Raw genomic sequence first — 18317 nt, 5'->3', positions numbered from 1 at the left:
TTTAATACTACAATAAAATTTGGTATTAAATTTTTCGATATTCGAACTCAAAACTATTTACTTAACAAGTAAATAAGAATATAATTAGTGCTAAATAATTTTTCATGAGTTAATTTAATTTTTTATCACTCATAATGTTTTATGAAAATTATGATTTAATTGCATTATTGTTGCAATCTATTGAAGTCAATTTAGTTAAGGGAACGATGAGTTGGCAGCCACACAAACCTAAACATGAACAATCATATTATGGTATATGATTGGGTAGTGAGAGTTGGGGTTCTTCTAACAATGAATCTTTCAAAATACGGTTATGTCAAATTGGTATTTTCTCTTTATAATGAAAACCATAAACTAAAATAAAAAAGTTAAACATAAAATGTAACATCCCACATCACCCAGGGGAGTGATCCTTATATGTATATTCTCATCCCTACCTAGCACGAGACCTTTTAGGAGCTCACTAGCTTCGGGTTCCATGGGAACTCCGAAGTTAAGTGAGTAGCGCTTGAGAGCATTCCTAGGATGGGTGACCCATCGGGAAGTTCTCGTGTGAGTTCCCAGAAACAAAACCGTGAGGGCGTGGTCGGGGCCTAAAGCGGACAATATCGTGCTACGGTGGTGGAGTGGGCTCGGGAAGTGGTCCCCTCGGGCCGGGATGTGATAATTTGGTATCAGAACCTAACACTGGCCGTGGTGTGCCGACGAGGACGTCGGGCCCCTAAGGGGGGTGGATTGTGACATCCCACATCGCCCAGGGGAGTGATCCTTATATGTATATTTTCATCCCTACCTAGCACGAGGCCCTTTAGGAGCTCACTGGCTTCGGGTTCCATGGGAACTCCGAAGTTAAGTGAGTAGCGTGCGAGAGCATTCCCAGAATGGGTGACCCATCGGGAAGTTCTCATGTGAGTTCCCAGAAACAAAACCGTGAGGGCGTGGTCGGGGCCCAAAACGGACAATATCGTGCTACGGTGGTGGAGCGGGCCCGGGAAGTGGTCCCCCCCCGGGCGGGGATGTGATATAAAATGATTATCAAATATGTCGTAAATTAATTTTTAGTTGGGAAGTGATTTTCGCACACTATTTTTACTTCTCACAACTCAAAATTCACATATCCCTCTTTCTTTATGATCGTCGGATTGAATAAATCATATAAGTAGCCACCAAGATTAAACACGGTGTGTAAGAGATTAAAAAAAGTGTAAAAATCACTTCTCTTTTCAATTATTTACATTAGAGATGGTCTAATTTCTTATTAAAAAAAATAAAATGAAAAGTCTTATGTCCAAAAGAAAAAAGAATCTCAATATAATAAAAGAAGCTGAATATTCATTTATTAGTTTTTCCAACCACATCTAACGCCAATTGCAACAATAAAATTTTAAACGGCGCGTAGTAGTAAAGGTCATGAACTTTGTGCCATGTTTAATTTTCATCCATGGACTCTCATATTAGTTTTTAGGGGTGGAAAAATATACCGAATATTCCAAATCGAAAAGAAAAAAAATTCCGAAACCGAATCGAAAAAATACCAAACCGAAAATCTCGAAAATTTCGGTACCCAATACTGAACTGATCCCAAACTTTCGATACGAGAATCAGTCTCACATTTTCATTTGTTTGGTAATCCCGAACCGAACCAAAGTAAAAAAAAAAAATTATTTAATTTTAAATATATATTTGGAATTGTAACGGTCGTCGGCCATCAGATTTGGTTAAGATCTAATCTCAACCATTGAATACAAATCAAACCCTTAGAAACTCAGTCACTCTCTCTCCATCTCTCGACTCGACCTCACCTCACCTCCCTCCACTCCTAGCCGATCTCTCTCCGTCTTCAAATCTGGCCACACCCACATCACACAAGTGACTCACCTCTCTCTCGACTGACCTATCAACTATCGAATCTCTCCCTCTCTCTCGATTTCTCATCCCTCAAACCCTCACTGTGGATGAGCCTTCCTTCATGACATAGAGGCAGAGTTATATTGGAATTTGGATATAATAACATATTGGATACGTTATTGCATTTGAATTGGATAAGTGATTTATTGTATTGAAATTTGGATATATGCTGAACTGTGGTTGTGATACATTAATGTGCATTGTTATTATATTTGTTAGGATGGACGGGTCAGGTAGCCAATCTATTACACCTATGGTCTCGGTATTAGGAAAACGAAAACAAATCTAACCTAGTGGTACCCTTCAACTAGGCACTCCCTCACCTCAAGATTATCTGCATGATGATTATTATGAAGATTGTTGGGATGATGATCCGAATGTGGATGAGGATATTGCATTAGAACAAGTAAAAGAACAGGGAGAAGAGAGGGAAGAGGGGGAAGAGCCATTTTAGTTTCTGCATGGGGACATGCCATTTTATATGCTGCATTATTGGTTCGATTGAGACCTATAGCCAACCACCAATACTCCTCAGTACAACTCGTGTTTGAACATCAGCTAAACATTTCACATTTACGAGCTTTTGGTTGTGTTGTTTATGTGCCTATTACACCACCGCAACGCACTAAAATGGGACCTCAGCGTAGACTGAGAATTTATGTGGGTCTTGATTCACCATTTATCATTAGATATTTGGAACCCCTAACAGGTGATATGTTTACAGCTAGTTTTGCTGATTGTCATTTTGATGAGATAGTCTTCCCTTTGTTAAGGGGAGAAAAGACTGTTCCAGAAGAACGGCAATAGCTGACATTGGTTGTACACACCTTATCTCATTTTGATCCACGTAGCACTCAATGTGAAAATGAAGTGAAAAGGATTGTTCATCTTCAAAGTATTGTCAATCAAATGCCAGATGCATTTAATGATGCTATGAAAGTGACGAAATCACATATACCAGCTGCAAATGCACCTGCAAGAATTGATGTCCCTGTTGGACAAAATAAAATGGTAACGAATGATTCATCTGGTGCACGCCTGAAGCGTGATAGGCCCCCAGGTTCAAAAGATTCAGCCCCTCGAAAAAGAAAGACAATGACACAACTGAATCCAAATGAAATCATTCAGGAAGAGAAAATGAATGAAAAATCTGCAATTTATGATTCTGTACTTCCATAAAAAGAAAAGGTCCTTGATGAGACATATATCCCTGAAAAGACAGCATTACATGAAAGCAAAGAAATCTCCATAAATTATGCATGTACAAATGAATTGTGGAATCAGAATGAAATAATCATCGATGATATGTTTGCATTTGTAGTAGTCACTGAAATCATATTAAGTGATGATATTGAACAACGCTCTGTTGATGAATGCAAATAGAGACAAGATTGGCCTAAGTGGAAAGATGCAATCTAGGAATAATTAAATTCCTTGGAAAGGCGAAGTGTTTTTGGACCAGTAGTCCAAACTCCGCTTGATATAAATCCCGTGGGTTACAAATGGGTACTAACAAGAAAACGCAATGAGAAAAACGAGATTGCAAGATACAAAGCACGACTTATTGCACAAGGCTTTTCACAAAGACCTGGAATTGATTATGAGGAGACATATTCTTTTGTAATGGACGCAATTACATTCTGTTACTCAATAAGTTTAGTGGTTTCAGAAAAGTTTAACATGCGACTTATGGATGTCATCACTGCGTATCTATATGGAGAATTAGATACTGACATATACATGAAGGTCCCATAAGGACTTAAGTTGCCTAAAACAACTAACAAACCACGATGTATACTCTCGATCAAATTAAGACGATCATTGTATGAGCTGAAAAAATCTAGACGAATGTGGTATAATCGTCTCAGTGAATATTTGATCAAAGAAGGATATATCAACAATGTCATTTGCCCTTGTGTGTTCATTAAGAAATCCAATTCTGAATTTGCTATAGTGGCAGTATATGTTGATGATATGAACCTAGTTGGAATTCCTGAAGAGCTCAATAAAACTGCTAAATCTGAAAAGCGAATTTGAAATGAAAGACCTCGGGAAAACAAAATATTGTCTCGGCTTGCAGATCGAGCATTGTGCTAATGAAATTTTGGTCCACCAATCAGCTTACATTGAAAAAATCCTAAACCGATTTGGCATGGACAAGGCTTATTCACTCAGCACACCAATGGTCATTCGTTCTTTGGACATTAAGAAAGATTCATTCCGTCCAAAAGAAGATGATGAAATGGTCCTTGGTCTAGAAGTACCATATCTGAGTGCAATATGTGCTTTATTGTACTTAGCGCAATGTACTAGACCAGATATAACTTTTTCAGTTAACTTGTTAGCAAGGTATAACTCTGCTCCAACAATGCGTCATTGGAAATGAGTCAAAGATGTTTTGCGATACCTTCGTGGGACAACAGACATGGGTCTCTTCTACTCAGGAAAATCCACAAATGACCAGATCCTTACTGGATATGCAGATGCTGGTTTCCTCTCTGATTAGCATAAAGCCCGCTCACAAACTGGATATGTGTTCACTAATGGAGATACAACAATCTCATGGCGCTCAACAAAACAAACATTAGTTGCTACATCTTCAAATCACTCAGAAATACTTGTTTTACATGAAGCAAGTAGTGAATGTTCTTAGTTAAGATCAATAATCCATCATATCCGGAATTCATGTGGTTTACCTTCGAAGATAGACAATCCAACTGTCATCCATGAAGATAATGCAGCCTGTGTTGTCCGAATGAAGGAATGATTCATTAAAGGCAATAAGACTAAACACATATCGTCAAAGTTTTTCAATGCACATGAGTTTCAGAAGGCTAAAGTTATTAAAGTAAGACAAATCCGTTCTAATAAAAATCTGGCAGACCTGTTCACTAAGTCTCTACCAAAATGCACGTTTCAGAAGTTAGTGCAGAGTATCGAATTACATCGACTTACCAATCAACTAAATTCGAAGAAATCGGAATTAGGGGGAGATAAATATCAGGGGAAACATCTATGATACATGCTTGTTGTACTCTTTTTCCTTCGACTAGGATTTTTCCCACAAGGTTTTTCCTATTAAGGTTTTAACGAGGCAACATAAGTATACTTAACACTATATCAACAATCCAGGTAAAGTTATACTCTTTTTCCTTCGCTATGCTTTTTTTCCACTGGGTTTTTTCGAGCAAGGTTTTAACAAGGCAACTGATGTTGTTGATATGTAGGCATCCAAGAGAGGTGTTATAGAATTAGTAGATGAATGCCCACTCAAAAGAATGCCCACAGACTTAGTAATAGTGAGTAATAGTGTTTGATACTTTCAAAAGTATCATCATTGTATTTTGATGGTTGTAGTTACGAGAGTCGCTCAATAAATAGAGCACTCCGTTTGTTATCAAATGCACTGCGAAAGAAAAGAAGAGAAATAATATCAGTATCATTTCCTCTTTTTATCTGCCATCTCCTTTGTGTTATAGCTACTAAAATCATAATGTAATATTTTACACCTACTTCGCTCATGTCCTTAAAAAGATTACCTTTTTAACTTTTATCTATTTATAACGCAAAACTATTAATAAAGTTAAACTAAACTACAGATCAATCTTCTTTGCTACAGTTTAGCCAATTTTAAGATATCTACAGAAATCCATTTGCACGTTACACTTACAGATACTACCCAACTCTTCCACCTACATGATCGCAACCAGAGATCTGCGACTCTGCAATGGCTCTGACTCCATGGCCGTACCTCCTCCAGCTCCCACTCCACTCTTCCGCCCACTCCTCTCAGCGCTTCTTCTCCCAATTGCGAAAGACCGAAATCTCTTTCATCTCTCCGATTCCGGTCAAGCTCTCCCCCTCGGTCTTGCCGAGACCCAAGTGCTTTGGATCGGCCACCGAGGAGGACCGCTTCAGCGACACCGAAACCATCTCCGATGACGAAGCTAGAACCAACGACGTCGTTCCGGTCAACAGCCAACACCAAACGACGGAGACGAGTGGTGGTTCGTCAAGGGTTGCGACGTCGTCTGCCGGTGACTCTTTGCTCGGAATTCGCGAGCCAGTATACGAGGTCAGTTGCAAGCCAATTTCGTTATCTGTTAATTGCAGTTATAGACTGTGATTAATGCACTAATCAACATGATTAAGCAATACTATTATTTAATTATTTTGTAGGTGGAAGAAGTGAAGGCTAATGGGACGATATCTATTAGAAAAATAAATAGACGTCAGCTACTGAAGTCAAGTGGTGAGTAAAGTTACGTTTGGAAATGCTTCTTGGAAGTACTTCAAGGGCTTCTATCAATCCAGAAGCACTTTTAATTTTATTTTTTATGCCAAACATTATATGAAGTGCTTTTGGTGTTCTAAAAACGCTTCTAGTTATTTTAAAAGAACTTCCAAACAGTTTGTAAAATACTATGTTCTTTATACTGCTCTTTGAAGTTAAACTGATGTTAGTTATTTCTAGTGCTGTTTTCGGGTTACTGAGTGTTAACTTTCGTCCTCAGGTCTTCGTCCGCGTGATATTCGGAGTGTTGATCCTTCATTGTTTCTGACAAATTCGATGCCTTCGTTGCTGGTAGGATTCCAGCTTCCAATTTTTGTATTTCTCGCAAGTTCTTGCAAATTGTAATGCTTTTGTGTGTGTTATTACCTGTATAAAAGTTTAAATTTTGGTAAGTGGGTTACTGTCTTACTAAATGGCGGATATTTATCATACTTACGAGCTTCTTTCGGTTCACCTCTTAGGTCCGTGAGCATGCTATTCTGTTGAATCTAGGCTCATTACGCGCAATTGCAATGCAAGAGCGTGTCCTTATATTTGACTACAACAAGTGAGAGCAGAACAAGATATTGCACCCATTGACTTCTAATTTTGCCTTATCCAGTTCAAAGCATAATACTATTGGAAATTTTGCATGTGCAGTATAGGAGGCAGAGCTTTCATAGAAGCATTGTTGCCTCGACTAAACCCCAAACTTATGAATGGAGGACCATCTATGCCATTTGAGCTCGAGGTTAGCATTCTTGTCCTGATCCCTCTCTCACTTCAAGCGAAGTCACTATTTTTGCTTTGGAATTTAAGCATAACATTTCTGTTTTTTAATATATGTTATTAGTGTGTGTATTACAAATTTGCAAAAGGTCTGCTTGTAGATATCTTACACAAAGATGATTCCTAGAAATGCTACCTTGTAAGTTTCTTCAATTATTAGCCCATTAGGGTTCAGTTCTGGAGAATTTGAATAGGCCTGGAGTTTGCATTGGAATATGCTGATATCGTGATATCTCCAGTCTTTATTTTATTGCAGTATTTTATGCCTTAAAGGAACTCTAATATGGCTGTCGTTTGCATTGGAAAGAATTGCAGGGCCAAATATATAACTGAATTGAAGTTTTAATGCAAACACCAATCTTTATTTTATGACTGGCTTCAAAGATATATTAGTCCTTAATTTGGTATTTTGTATGTTGCATACCGTTACTAAAAATCTCTTTAAGAAATAAGAATCTAACTTATTGGAAGAAATATTCGTCCTATAGGGGAGAAGCATTCATACTCATATGATCAAAACTTGTCTCAAAGTCTCTTATCATTTTTTTAACTGTATTAAGAGTGCAAATCAACCGCTTAAGATCATATTGGAAGATTATAGTGAGTGACTTCCAGTTGTGGATGTCACAGGTGCCCAAATCTGTGGGGGGTTTCTAGATGAAGAATGCATCTTTTAGGAACCTGACAGCTTGTGGCATGCAGTGAACTGCATCTAATACAAATTCAATGACAACTAAACTGAGACTAAAACTGAAAGACAAAGCTTTCTGTTTTGGTTAACGTGTGACTGCTTCGGATAATATCAAATTTCAAAAGGAGGATACACTGTTTTGAGTTTAATGTTTCATTGTATCTCCTTTCTCAATAAATTAGAATAAACTGTAGGTTTTCAATAACAAGGCTTACATCAAGGACCGATTTCTGTGTTACTTATCTTCATTTACTGAAAAGGTTGGCAAGAGGTAAAATGTGACCTTTTGCGTTTATATGATTCATATTCCTTGTCATGCATATACTTCCTATCTTTTCACCTAGTAGGCTTCTGATTCTCAATTTATCAGAGTGCTGAATGAAAAACATATTTTGTGATTTTGGTACTTTCAGGTTGTTGAAGCAGCATTGCTCTCAAGAATACAGCGTTTAGAACAAAGACTAATAAATTTAGAACCTCGTGTGAGTATGGCTAGATAGTGAGTGTTTTAATATTCTTTTTCCTAAGGTTTTCTCAGCAATAACTGTCTTAAAGCTAAATATATTCTCTATGTATTTAGCTTACAGCTGTCGAGAAAAAATCAGTAGGTTGAACAATCTAAACATCACATGTTATGTTACCTTTGCTAAGAAATATGCTGATCATATTTATACAAATGCTGCATGGTAATGATTTATATGATTAAAATTGCCTATTGTCCAGGAAAAATAAAGGATTTCGTGATTCAAGTAAAATAGAAATAATTTCGTATACTTGTTTTGCAGTATGGATGATACATCTCTCTGTCTCCCCCTCCCCCCAAATAAATATCTATATTTTTTTTTTCTTTCAAATTCTGTGGTTCAAGTGTTATCATGTTTAGTCTCCTTCAATTTGCTTCAGGTTCAAAATTTACTTAGCGTTTTGCCAAACCGGTTAACTGCTGATGTACTGGAAGAGCTTCGTATTAGCAAGCAAACCTTGGTATGGTTGATCATTTTGACTTAATGGTAAACCCATGTCTATGGGCATTGACAAACATTAGTATTAATCTGGTTACCTGTCCTTTGTTAATGAAAGGTTGAATTGGGTTCAAGGGCAGGGGCGCTCAGGCAAATGCTGTTTGATCTGTTGGAGGATCCCCATGAAATACGCCGTATATGCATTATGGGGAGAAACTGTACACTCAATAAGATGAATGATGACATGGAATGTTCTGTTCCTTTAGAGAAGCAGATTGCCGAAGGTTAGTCTTAGATGCGAGTTCTGTAATTTACTTGAGCAATGTATAAGTTGCAAATTCAGTCAATGAGCTAAGTGTATCTTTGGTTTGATTTTGTTATATACAGAAGAGGAGGAAGAAATTGAGATGCTTTTGGAAAATTATCTTCAACGGTAGGCTCCTCCTCACCTTCCCCAAACAAAGACAATTTTTTTTAGCACTAACTGATACTGATGCATTTGTTTTTTCTATGCTGTGGTACAACTAAAAAGCAGCATTATTTGAAACTTGTGCTATGATGTTCACCATGGAAGTTGACCTTAGTGCTTGTTGCATTCGCAGATGTGAATCTTGTCATGGCCAGGCTGAAAGGCTTCTTGATTCTGCTAAAGAAATGGAAGATTCTATAGCTGTCAACTTGAGGTCTGAATGTTTTTGTCGTTTTTGATTTGTTTATAGCTCTATACTGTTTGTCTGGATGTGAAACTTTAATTGATCTTGTTGTTAGACAACCACAAAATCTGAAACATTTAAGTTGTTAGAAAATTGGGCCAACAATGTATATGGATCAGCATCCTCTTCCACGTGCAGCCCCATCCTGCACATAGAGAGGCAAACATAGACGCAGAAAAGAAACACATAGGTACCCATTCGGCTCACCTTACAGCCTCACCCTCAGCTGAATCAGTATTAGTTAAAAGTTTCATATATAATCCTAAAACAAAAAAGTAAAGATTTCCCCATTAGTTCCTCATCTGTTTGCACTCTCATACTCAACTGGATTGAATTTTGCTCACTGTGTGCTTTCCATTTATCTAATGCCAATTTTAACTGATTTCATTTACAGTTCTCGGAGGCTCGAGGTTAGCAAAGTGGAATTACTACTCCAGGTTGGGACATTTTGTTTGGCACTTGGCGCTCTGGTTGCAGGTGTGTCCTTAACCTGCTACAAAACCTATCTCTTACCTGTATTAGTTGCATTGTGTTGTTAAAAATGTTCCAATGGGTTCGGGTGCGATTCTATTTGTTTCCAGTCTCTCCCTGTTGTGGAAAATTTACTACATAACTTTCCACGTGGAAAATTCTGATGTCCATATATATTCCTATATGCAGTTATCTATTAATTTTGAATCAATCAAAGCTTTTAGACAACAAACTGGATTTTGACATGTCTAAGAACTCGTTTGGATGTGCTTTTGAAATGATTGAAAGTGCTTTTGGTGAAAATGTTTTTGAAACCAATTCTTAGTAAAAATGCAAGTAAATTCTGGAAAGCACTTAAAGTGCATTTGGAACCAAAAAATATTTTCTCTAAAAGCGCTTTCAATAATTTTAAAAGCACATCCAAACGAGTCCTAAGTTGTTTCTAAGAATGTCAATGGTTTCTGTAGGCCAAGAAACTAAAAAAACCTAGTGCTAGAGGTGGTAGATAACATAGATTTCTTGTTCGTTCTTACCGTAGAAATATAGTCATATTTTGGAGTCGTCTCAAAGCAGAAGAGTTGAATGGTGCAATGGTTGTCATTTTTTTTTTTAAAGGAAACTGTTATTGGCACTCCAAAAAATCTCATTTTGCACTCCTTCACAAGTGTATTTTTCTTTCTAAATATAGAAAGGTTGGAGTGCAAAGTGAGAATTTTGGAGTACCAATAACAATTCAAAATCCTATTTGGTGTTCTGTACATTTCAAATATAATCTCAGTTCAACACCATGAAGTAACAACTGTAATATCAGTTCCATAGATTGGTAAGTTGGCTAGAGCAGTATGTGCTTCCCTCACTGAACCTAAGTTTGAATCCCACTCCCCGTCGTTTAGATGAATTTAATGTAGATTACAATATTGTTTTGTCAAATAACTCCTTTATATTGTCCATATTTGTTTGCCAGCCAAATTTGTCATTAAATCGATGTTTCGGTACTCAGCAGTCTCGTCTTCCTTCAAATTTCAGGTATATTTGGCATGAACTTAAGGTCCTACCTTGAAGAACATGTGGTACGTAAAAGTTTGTGAATTAACTTTGTTGATTCTCTTCCCATTTTCTTCCGGGTAATTGCAACATGGCCATTACTTATTGCTTAGTTTGGTGCAGTTCGCATTTTGGTTTACAACAGCAGGGATAGTCGTTGGCGCCGTCATCGGATTTTTTCTTATGTACTCTTATCTCAGGACAAGGAAAATATTGTAAATAGGAAGTGATTCAGTATAGGTAAAAATTTCATTTTCGCTTTATGCACTATGGAGTCCATGAGATTCGAATGCATTTCGTTTGTGTTCTGGAAAGTTAATCGCACCTCGTTAATTTTACAGGTGATTTCGAAGGTCATGAACGTTCAGCTGCCAAACAAATTGATATGTTTGTACCATATTTCTATGAACTTGTACTGAATTTCTCCCACAAGATTTCATCACCGCAGCTGATATCGCGAGTTGAATCCGTTAGGCTTATCTCTAGTATATGCAACAAGTAACGGTGATTAGTGTTTGTGGCCCTGTAATATTTTGGCCCACCTGGATGCTGGATTGTACTAGTGCCCGAGCATTTCGGAAGTAAGAAACTAAGAATGTGCACCCAGAAGTGCCGCTCAGGTCAACGTAATACGAAATGGATTATCAAATGAATATGGAAAACCAACAAAGCTCAACGCTTCGGACAAAAAGGAAAAAAGGAAGAGGTAGAAGAGAAGAACACAGCTCTATAATAGAAGAACAAAACAAACCTGAACCAGCACGTCATGCGTTTAGTGATGAATTTTGTGCAGTTTGGGATTCTTTAACAGGTTTTGAAGATTCATCAATGACTAAATTCCCCATTCCCACCTCCACTGCTTCCCTCTCATCCTTCTCCATCTCAGAAATACTCCCATTCGAGGCCTGAGGCAGCACGCCAGCCATGGAAGGCTCAAGGAGTCGAGGCCCTGCACTAATCCATGGATGACTGAGGCATTGTGCAGCTGTTGGCCTCTTTTCGGGGACAAAATCAAGTATGGGAACAAGGAAGTCTGCCATGTCATTTGCATCTTGCTCGCTGAATGCGTACTTCTCCGTTAGCACCTTATTAAGAGGCCAGAAACGCAATCGTCGAATATGCTTCAAATCCCCATATCGGTTAAAGAAATCCCGGGAATATTTACCGCCTAATGCAGTCTGCAAAATATAAATCCGTGAATACCCTTATTTAACCAGATTTATTGTCAGAAAGTACAATTACATATAACTCTCATTTCTTTCAGTGAGCAAAGTATCATGGTATTACCTTACGGGGAATAGTTCCAAGAAGTTCCATCATCAGTGCAAGGTGATCCTTCACAACGAAATTTAAAAGTCAATATATCAGACACCTAGTTTATCAAATTCATCATAAACTTTCAAAGAAGAAATCACAAATTTGCACGTACCTCATCCTTATCATAACTGTCACCACTGTGTGGATCAAAAAGAACGTCACCAGTTGCTAGCTCAAAACAAACGCAAGCAAAGGACCATAAATCCGCTGCAGTCGAGTATTTTGCTCCAAGAATAACTTCTGGGCATCTGTACTGCCTTGTCTGAATATCACTTGTAAACTGCTTATACGTCCAACAAGCATTTCCAAAATCAACCAATTTGCATTTAAGGTCAGTTTCTACGAATAACTTCTTCCTTGCGGAACGGCTTGCTTTTGCTTCTTGAGTTTCTTCCTTATCTTCACGCTTTATTGATTCATTACTAACTCCAGAATCCTTCACTTGTTCTTGAACAGAATCCCCATTTGATTTTACTTCACTAATAGAATCTTCGGAGCCAACTATTGCGGAATCTGCCTCATTGTCTTCCCTCCCGGCACCACCCTGAGTTGCTTTCTTAGCCTTCTTCCGGATCTTCTTCTTCTGGTTTTTTGTAAGATCTCCATTTAACTTCTTAATGTCTTTAGAAGCCCCAGAGACGGGCACAGTTTTATCTTCGCTGGTCGGAAGGATAAGAGGAGCACCTGATTTCCTAGGATCTTTAGATGGATCAATCATCGACAAAAGCAAGACATTCTCTGGTTTCAAATCTGTGTGTATTATTGAGAGTTGACTATGCAAGTAATCCAAACCCACCAATATATGGAAACAAATTTCTTTGACCATGTGCAGCGGAGCCCCTCGGTAATCATTATACTTAATAAGGGTCAGGAGGTTATCCCCCAGGTACTCAAAAACCAAACACACATGCTGTCCATTTGGGCCTGAATGCTTGAAGTGATCCAAAAGCTTCACAACACACTTCTTATCGCCAGGGTCTCCCTCAGCAATCTGTTTGAGAATCTTTATTTCGTCCATTGCAGCTTCAGTGTAATAACGAGAACTCTTTTGAATCTTCAAAGCTACATAATGCTACAAACAATGAATTTCTCATGTTGTTAAAGGTTTGAATAGTTAAGTTCCTCATTTCCTTTTCAACACGTTAATAAAAAATTCGCACACGCACACACGCAAGACAAGACAGAAAATCTTCACTTCAAATGCTATTAAAACAATTATGGTAAAGTAACTAAAATAAACAACTAGTTCAAATTACTAAAGAGTAACCAATGCAATAAATATGCTCAGAAACCGAAACCCTTACTCCGACTACGTCTAACTCTTCACTATTTGTATAAGCCAACCAATTTAAGTTCGCGGAGTTGAGCCATTCCCCAATATTTTTTTTTTGTTCTTCTATCCCCCTTGCCATTACATTCAAAATTTTCTTTTAACCAAATCGCTTTGCTATTAACTAATTGGATTCATACAAAAAATAGTGCCTCTCCTTTCATTGCCTAAACCCTAATTTCCCAAAGAAGCGTACAGAACACAACATTTCAATTCCACTATTCCATTTTCCCTCGGTTTCTCAGCAACCAAACAAGTAGCACACTTGACAACAAAGACAGATACATACCGAGCTCCTCGTGTCCCAAGCAAGCCAGACAGTGGAGAAGTGGCCCCACCCGAGCTTGCTCTGCACCACATAGCAGCCATTCTTGAAGGAATCCCCAATAGAGACGGCGTGGTAGCCTCCTTTCTTGTAATCCTCGGAGCCCTCGTCCTCCGATGTGTAATCGCTGAGCTCGTCGCGGTCATCCGCCATAGGAGTTGGCGAATTAGGGTTTGATTATTGGGGTATTTGGGTTAAATCTTCAGTGAGAAAACCTAGTGAGGTTTACTGGAATGAGTGCTGACTGCCGACTGCCGACTGCCGACTGCTGACTGCTGACTGCTGAGGGTCAAAATTTTGGTATTGCGGGACAAGAAAGTTGGATGGCAGAACCGTAAACAAAATATAAAAGCCCATAAGACAAATGGGCCAGGCCAGCCAGACTCTACCCGGCCCAAAATATTTGGGCTATACAGATTTTCATTATAAATGAAAATTTGTGTTGGACGAGATATTTGAACCCAATACATAAACCTAATATGAGCTATGCTCTCTTAAGCATCAAAAGACAATAAATAACGGTTGAGATTTAAGCAAATAATTTTAGTTAAAACTTAACCACTCACTAATAAAAAAATGCTGTGAATGCATTCTAATATAACGTCAACCATAAGTTTATTTGGCAGAGAATATAACAAACAAAATTTCATCAACATCCAAAGCCATTGTTTGCGCTCGATGAGAAGAGTTTGGAATGAGGTGAAATCAAAATCAGATTTATGTAGAAAATTGTATACTAAAACTTTCAGGGATCAGAGTTGGAATAGTACCAAACCACAAGTTGTTTACTAATTCACATGAATCGGAATGAAAATCAATGTGATTACTAAAATGCGTCTGTCCTAATAATCTATTTTATATTCATAACTCTTTTTTATTTATTTGTTTTTTTGGTAAATTTTTTTAACTTTGTGAGAAAAACTTAGGTTTTTATTTTATTTTTTTCTTTTTTTGTCCGAGAGAACAAAAATTTGGTATTGGGTTAAGGGAAGGAAACTTTTGGAATTTAGAAATACGTGAGGGTATAATAGGGAGGAAATTTTCATTCAGATTTCCCCAATAACATGGAATTCATGGCTCAATAAATCTATCATCAAAATGAGAGGAACTGAATTGAGAAGGAGCTAGAATGGGGTGGAATCAGAATCAGATTCATGTAGAAACTATATACTCAAATTTTTAGGGATGGTAGTAAGAATAGTATTGAACTATAAGCTATTTACTAATTCACATGAATCAGGATGAAAATCAGTGTGATTTACTAAAACGCGCCTATTCTAGTAATCTATTTTATATGTTAATTATTTTTTATTTATTTATTTTTGGTAAAACTTTATTTTATTTTAACTTTGTGATAAAAACTTTGAATTTTTTTTTATTTTTTATATTTATGCTGAGAGAATAAAATTTGGTGTTAGGTTAACGTGAAGGGCAATTTGAAATTTTAGAAATACATGAAGGTATAATGAGTAGGAAAATTCATTCTGATTCCCCCAATAACTCGGAAGTCAATTCCCACCAAATTGTAGGGAATCCAATTCCTTCAAATTTTAGGGTTGGATTCCAAAAGTTGCATTTGGATTCCCCAATATTGATAAACACTAGAATATTCCATAATTGGAAATTCGCTTTTTTATTTTATTTTATTCCAATTACCCATATGTAAACTTGTCATAAAAGAGTGCAATCTTGGACCAAACTAAACCAAATTGTATTTAGCTTGGATCAATGAGTTTTGACTTGTATGAAAACCTGCATATGTAAATAACAGGCACAAGAAATACACAACAAAACCAAAAGAAAGCATTTTTCCATTTGACTGCCACAGAAAACCACAAATGCTATTCTCAACAGGCTTCATTGTCTAGAGAGTATTGACCACATGGAGAAGGGCATACAAGTTTAAAGATTGGTTTGCTACTAGACCAAGACTTGAATAACAAACATGTGAATACACTTGAAATAAACACATGAAACATGATGAACCATACTTGAAGCGTTCGACGCTAACTTAAGTTAGTGACTTACGCCAAGACTTCAACTTCAAGACCCTCAAATGTTCGAGTTTTTCTGAAATGTGAGCAGAAATTAGAAAATCATCTCCATATGACCTCTTCCCAATTGTTTCTTAAGACAACTCACTTAAAAAACTAGACGAATTTTGCAATCCATAGGTAGCTTAAGTTTATATATCACTGCACCAACTTTCTCCACAACTTCATATGGACCATAGGACGTAGGTTGTAACTTGTGGGGTGCTAGAAACTATAGCTGATATGGAATTAACTTCAAATACATTGAGTCACCAAGAGTAAACTGTCTTTCACTCCTCCTTTTGTCTAATTGCACCTTCATTTTGAGCCACCATTAGGTTAGCTTTGAGCACAGTTATAATTTGTCCCTCTCCAACAAAGTTTGTTCCCTATAATCCACTTTTGTAGTTCCTAACTCTTAAGTAGCTATATGAGGTGGTGAGTATCCTTAAACCAATTCAAAGGGAGTAAATCTTGAAGAAGTGTGATAAGGGGTATTGAAGTAAACCTTGAAGAGGTGTGATATGAGGTATTGAAACACCATTCAGCCCAAGAAGTCATTTAACCTAATTCCTAGGTTGTGCCCTTACAAAACATCTCAGGTAAGTCTCCAAACATCTATTCATCACCTCACTTTGCCTATCACTTTGAGGGTGATAACCTGATGACATGCACAACTTGTTATTTTGCAGCTTAAAGAACTTTCTCCAAAAAGAACTGATAAAAATGGGGTATCTATCACTAACTATGAACTAAGGCATTCCATGTACCTTAAACATATTGTCGATGAATACTTGAGCAACCACAGAAGCAATGTAAGGTCGAGACAAGGCTATAAAGTGTGAATACCTGGAAAGTATATCAACTACCACCATTATCACTGATTTGTCTTTGCATAAAGGTAGTCCCACTATAAAATCCATAATAATATCAATCCATACCTTGCTAAGGATAAGTAATGGTTGAAGCAATCTAGGAGGGAAGAAAGTTTCAAACTTGTTTTGCTGGCAAACATGGCATTATGCCACAAGTTGCTTGATGATGCCCTTCATTCCCTGCCAATAGAACCTCTTATTCAACCTATGGTAGGTTTTGACAACCCCTTGGTGCCCTCCAACAAGAGTAGAATGGTAACCTTTAATGAGTTTATGCCTTTATCCTAAACTAGGATTGATAATAATCTGTTTCTTGTAACATGAGAAACCATTCTCAACTGAGAATTTGGCAAGTGCAGAGCTGCCACTGCCTTTAGCAACACTCTTCAGTACTTCTTATGTCTTCTCTGTGATCCAATTGTCTTGCTCAATGTGCCTTCTCAAGTCATCTAACCACCCATAGTAAAGGTATAATATAGCAACATCTTTTAATGAAGGATCACTTGTTGGTTCTCGTAGCAAAGATGTTTTCGGGACCCTTGATAATGCATCAGTAACAACATTGTCATGCCCTGATTTATATTAAATCTATAATCAGATCCCAAATGCTTTGAGACCAATTTCTGTTGGAATGGTTTGTTGGCCATTTGGTGTAGAAAATACTTAAGGCTGTTGTGATCAGTCTTAATAATGAAGTGTCTTCCTTGTAAGTAACTCTTCCGTTGCTTAACTGCATGTACTATGGCAATTAACTCTATCTCATATGTGGAGAAAGCTTGATTTCTAGGCCTAATGTTTGACTGGTAAAGACAATAGGTTTCTTGCCTTGCTGCAACATTGCACCAATTCCTCCTCATGATGCATCACATTTTATCTCAAAAGGTTTTGAGAAATCAGGGAGGCCAAACACTTGAGGGGAAGCCATAGTTTCTTTAAGTTTTTAAAAGGCTTGTGTACCAGCATCAGTCCACAAGAAGCTATCCTTTTTTGTGAGGTTGTACAGAGGCTGACGTATTACTCTATATCCTTTGAGCTTTTTGATATTCCTAGGCACATGCCAATTCTTGAAAGTTTGCAACTTAGTTGGGTCAATCTCAACACTATTGGCAGAGACTATATGCCTAAGATATTCCACTTTTCTTTGTCCTAAGGAATGCTTAGACTTTTTAAGGTACAGTTGATGTTGTTGTAGGATCTCAAATACAATTCTCAAATGAGCAAGGTGTTCCACCCAACTAGGACTATAGATAAGCAGATCATCAAAGAACACCAACACAAATTTTCTGAGATAAGGCTTGAAGAGGTCATTCATGAGACTTTGGAAGGTTGCAGAGGCATTTGTGAGCCCAAATGGCATCACCAAGAATTCATAATGGCTCTCATGTGTTTTAAAACCTTTTTTTTTCAACATCTTCAGGTTGCATGAGTATTTGATGGTATCCAGGCCTCATATCCAACTTTGAGAAGAAGGCATCACCAAATAATTCCTCCAAGAAATAAGGGAGTTAGATACTTGTCCTTAATTGTGAGTGCATTGAGCTCCGTATAATCAATACACATCCTTCAGGTTCCTTCCTTCTTCTTAA

General features: G+C 37.5%; 2 protein-coding genes across 3 annotated transcripts; one reads left to right on the top strand and one right to left on the bottom strand.

Annotated features, from left to right (window-relative positions):
• The first annotated feature begins 5502 nt into the window (after positions 1 to 5502).
• On the top strand, positions 5503 to 11450 carry LOC103947747 (magnesium transporter MRS2-11, chloroplastic). The gene is made up of 14 exons (XM_009358699.3): positions 5503 to 5983; positions 6088 to 6160; positions 6423 to 6493; positions 6664 to 6749; positions 6842 to 6932; positions 8075 to 8143; positions 8565 to 8645; positions 8742 to 8907; positions 9011 to 9056; positions 9226 to 9306; positions 9731 to 9813; positions 10834 to 10877; positions 10975 to 11091; positions 11193 to 11450. Exons 1-13 carry the CDS (start codon positions 5636 to 5638, stop codon positions 11068 to 11070), a joined length of 1335 nt encoding a protein of 444 aa, XP_009356974.2. The 5' UTR covers positions 5503 to 5635; the 3' UTR covers positions 11071 to 11091; positions 11193 to 11450.
• Positions 11451 to 11461: 11 nt separating this feature from the next.
• On the bottom strand, positions 11462 to 14164 carry LOC103947748 (serine/threonine-protein kinase spk-1-like). Of its 2 annotated transcripts, none has more exons than XM_009358700.3 (4): positions 13788 to 14164; positions 12281 to 13240; positions 12139 to 12186; positions 11462 to 12029 (listed from the first exon to the last, which is right to left on the bottom strand). In XM_009358700.3, the coding sequence occupies exons 1-4, from the start codon at positions 13974 to 13976 to the stop codon at positions 11616 to 11618; spliced, it is 1611 nt and encodes a 536-aa protein (XP_009356975.2). In that variant the 5' UTR covers positions 13977 to 14164; the 3' UTR covers positions 11462 to 11615. The 2 variants fall into 2 exon arrangements, with proteins under 2 accessions (XP_009356975.2, XP_048444771.1); XM_048588814.1 differs by having other exon boundaries at positions 12281 to 13196.
• Positions 14165 to 18317: the final 4153 nt, after the last annotated feature.

Source organism: the organism of the source record quoted next, unplaced genomic scaffold (genome assembly GCF_019419815.1).
Source record: "Pyrus x bretschneideri cultivar Hongxiangsu unplaced genomic scaffold, Pyrus_bretschneideri_v1 Contig29, whole genome shotgun sequence".
NCBI classification, from domain to species: domain Eukaryota; kingdom Viridiplantae; phylum Streptophyta; class Magnoliopsida; order Rosales; family Rosaceae; genus Pyrus; species Pyrus x bretschneideri.
This window is presented reverse-complemented; position numbering and strand designations above follow the sequence as displayed.

What these genes read in the sequence shown, in the direction of transcription:
- LOC103947747 (XM_009358699.3), top strand. Translation starts at nt 5,636, where the DNA reads ATGGCTCTGACTCCATGGCCGTACCTCCTCCAGCTCCCACTCCACTCT. An exon ending in GTATTAGCAAGCAAACCTTG is followed by an intron (nt 8,646 to 8,741) that starts GTATGGTTGATC and finishes TGTTAATGAAAG; the next exon opens with GTTGAATTGGGTTCAAGGGC. An exon ending in AGAGAAGCAGATTGCCGAAG is followed by an intron (nt 8,908 to 9,010) that starts GTTAGTCTTAGA and finishes TGTTATATACAG; the next exon opens with AAGAGGAGGAAGAAATTGAG.
- LOC103947748 (XM_009358700.3), bottom strand. Translation starts at nt 13,976, where the DNA reads ATGGCGGATGACCGCGACGAGCTCAGCGATTACACATCGGAGGACGAG. An exon ending in ACAGTTATGATAAGGATGAG is followed by an intron (nt 12,187 to 12,280) that starts GTACGTGCAAAT and finishes TTCGTTGTGAAG; the next exon opens with GATCACCTTGCACTGATGAT. An exon ending in TTGGAACTATTCCCCGTAAG is followed by an intron (nt 12,030 to 12,138) that starts GTAATACCATGA and finishes TATATTTTGCAG; the next exon opens with ACTGCATTAGGCGGTAAATA.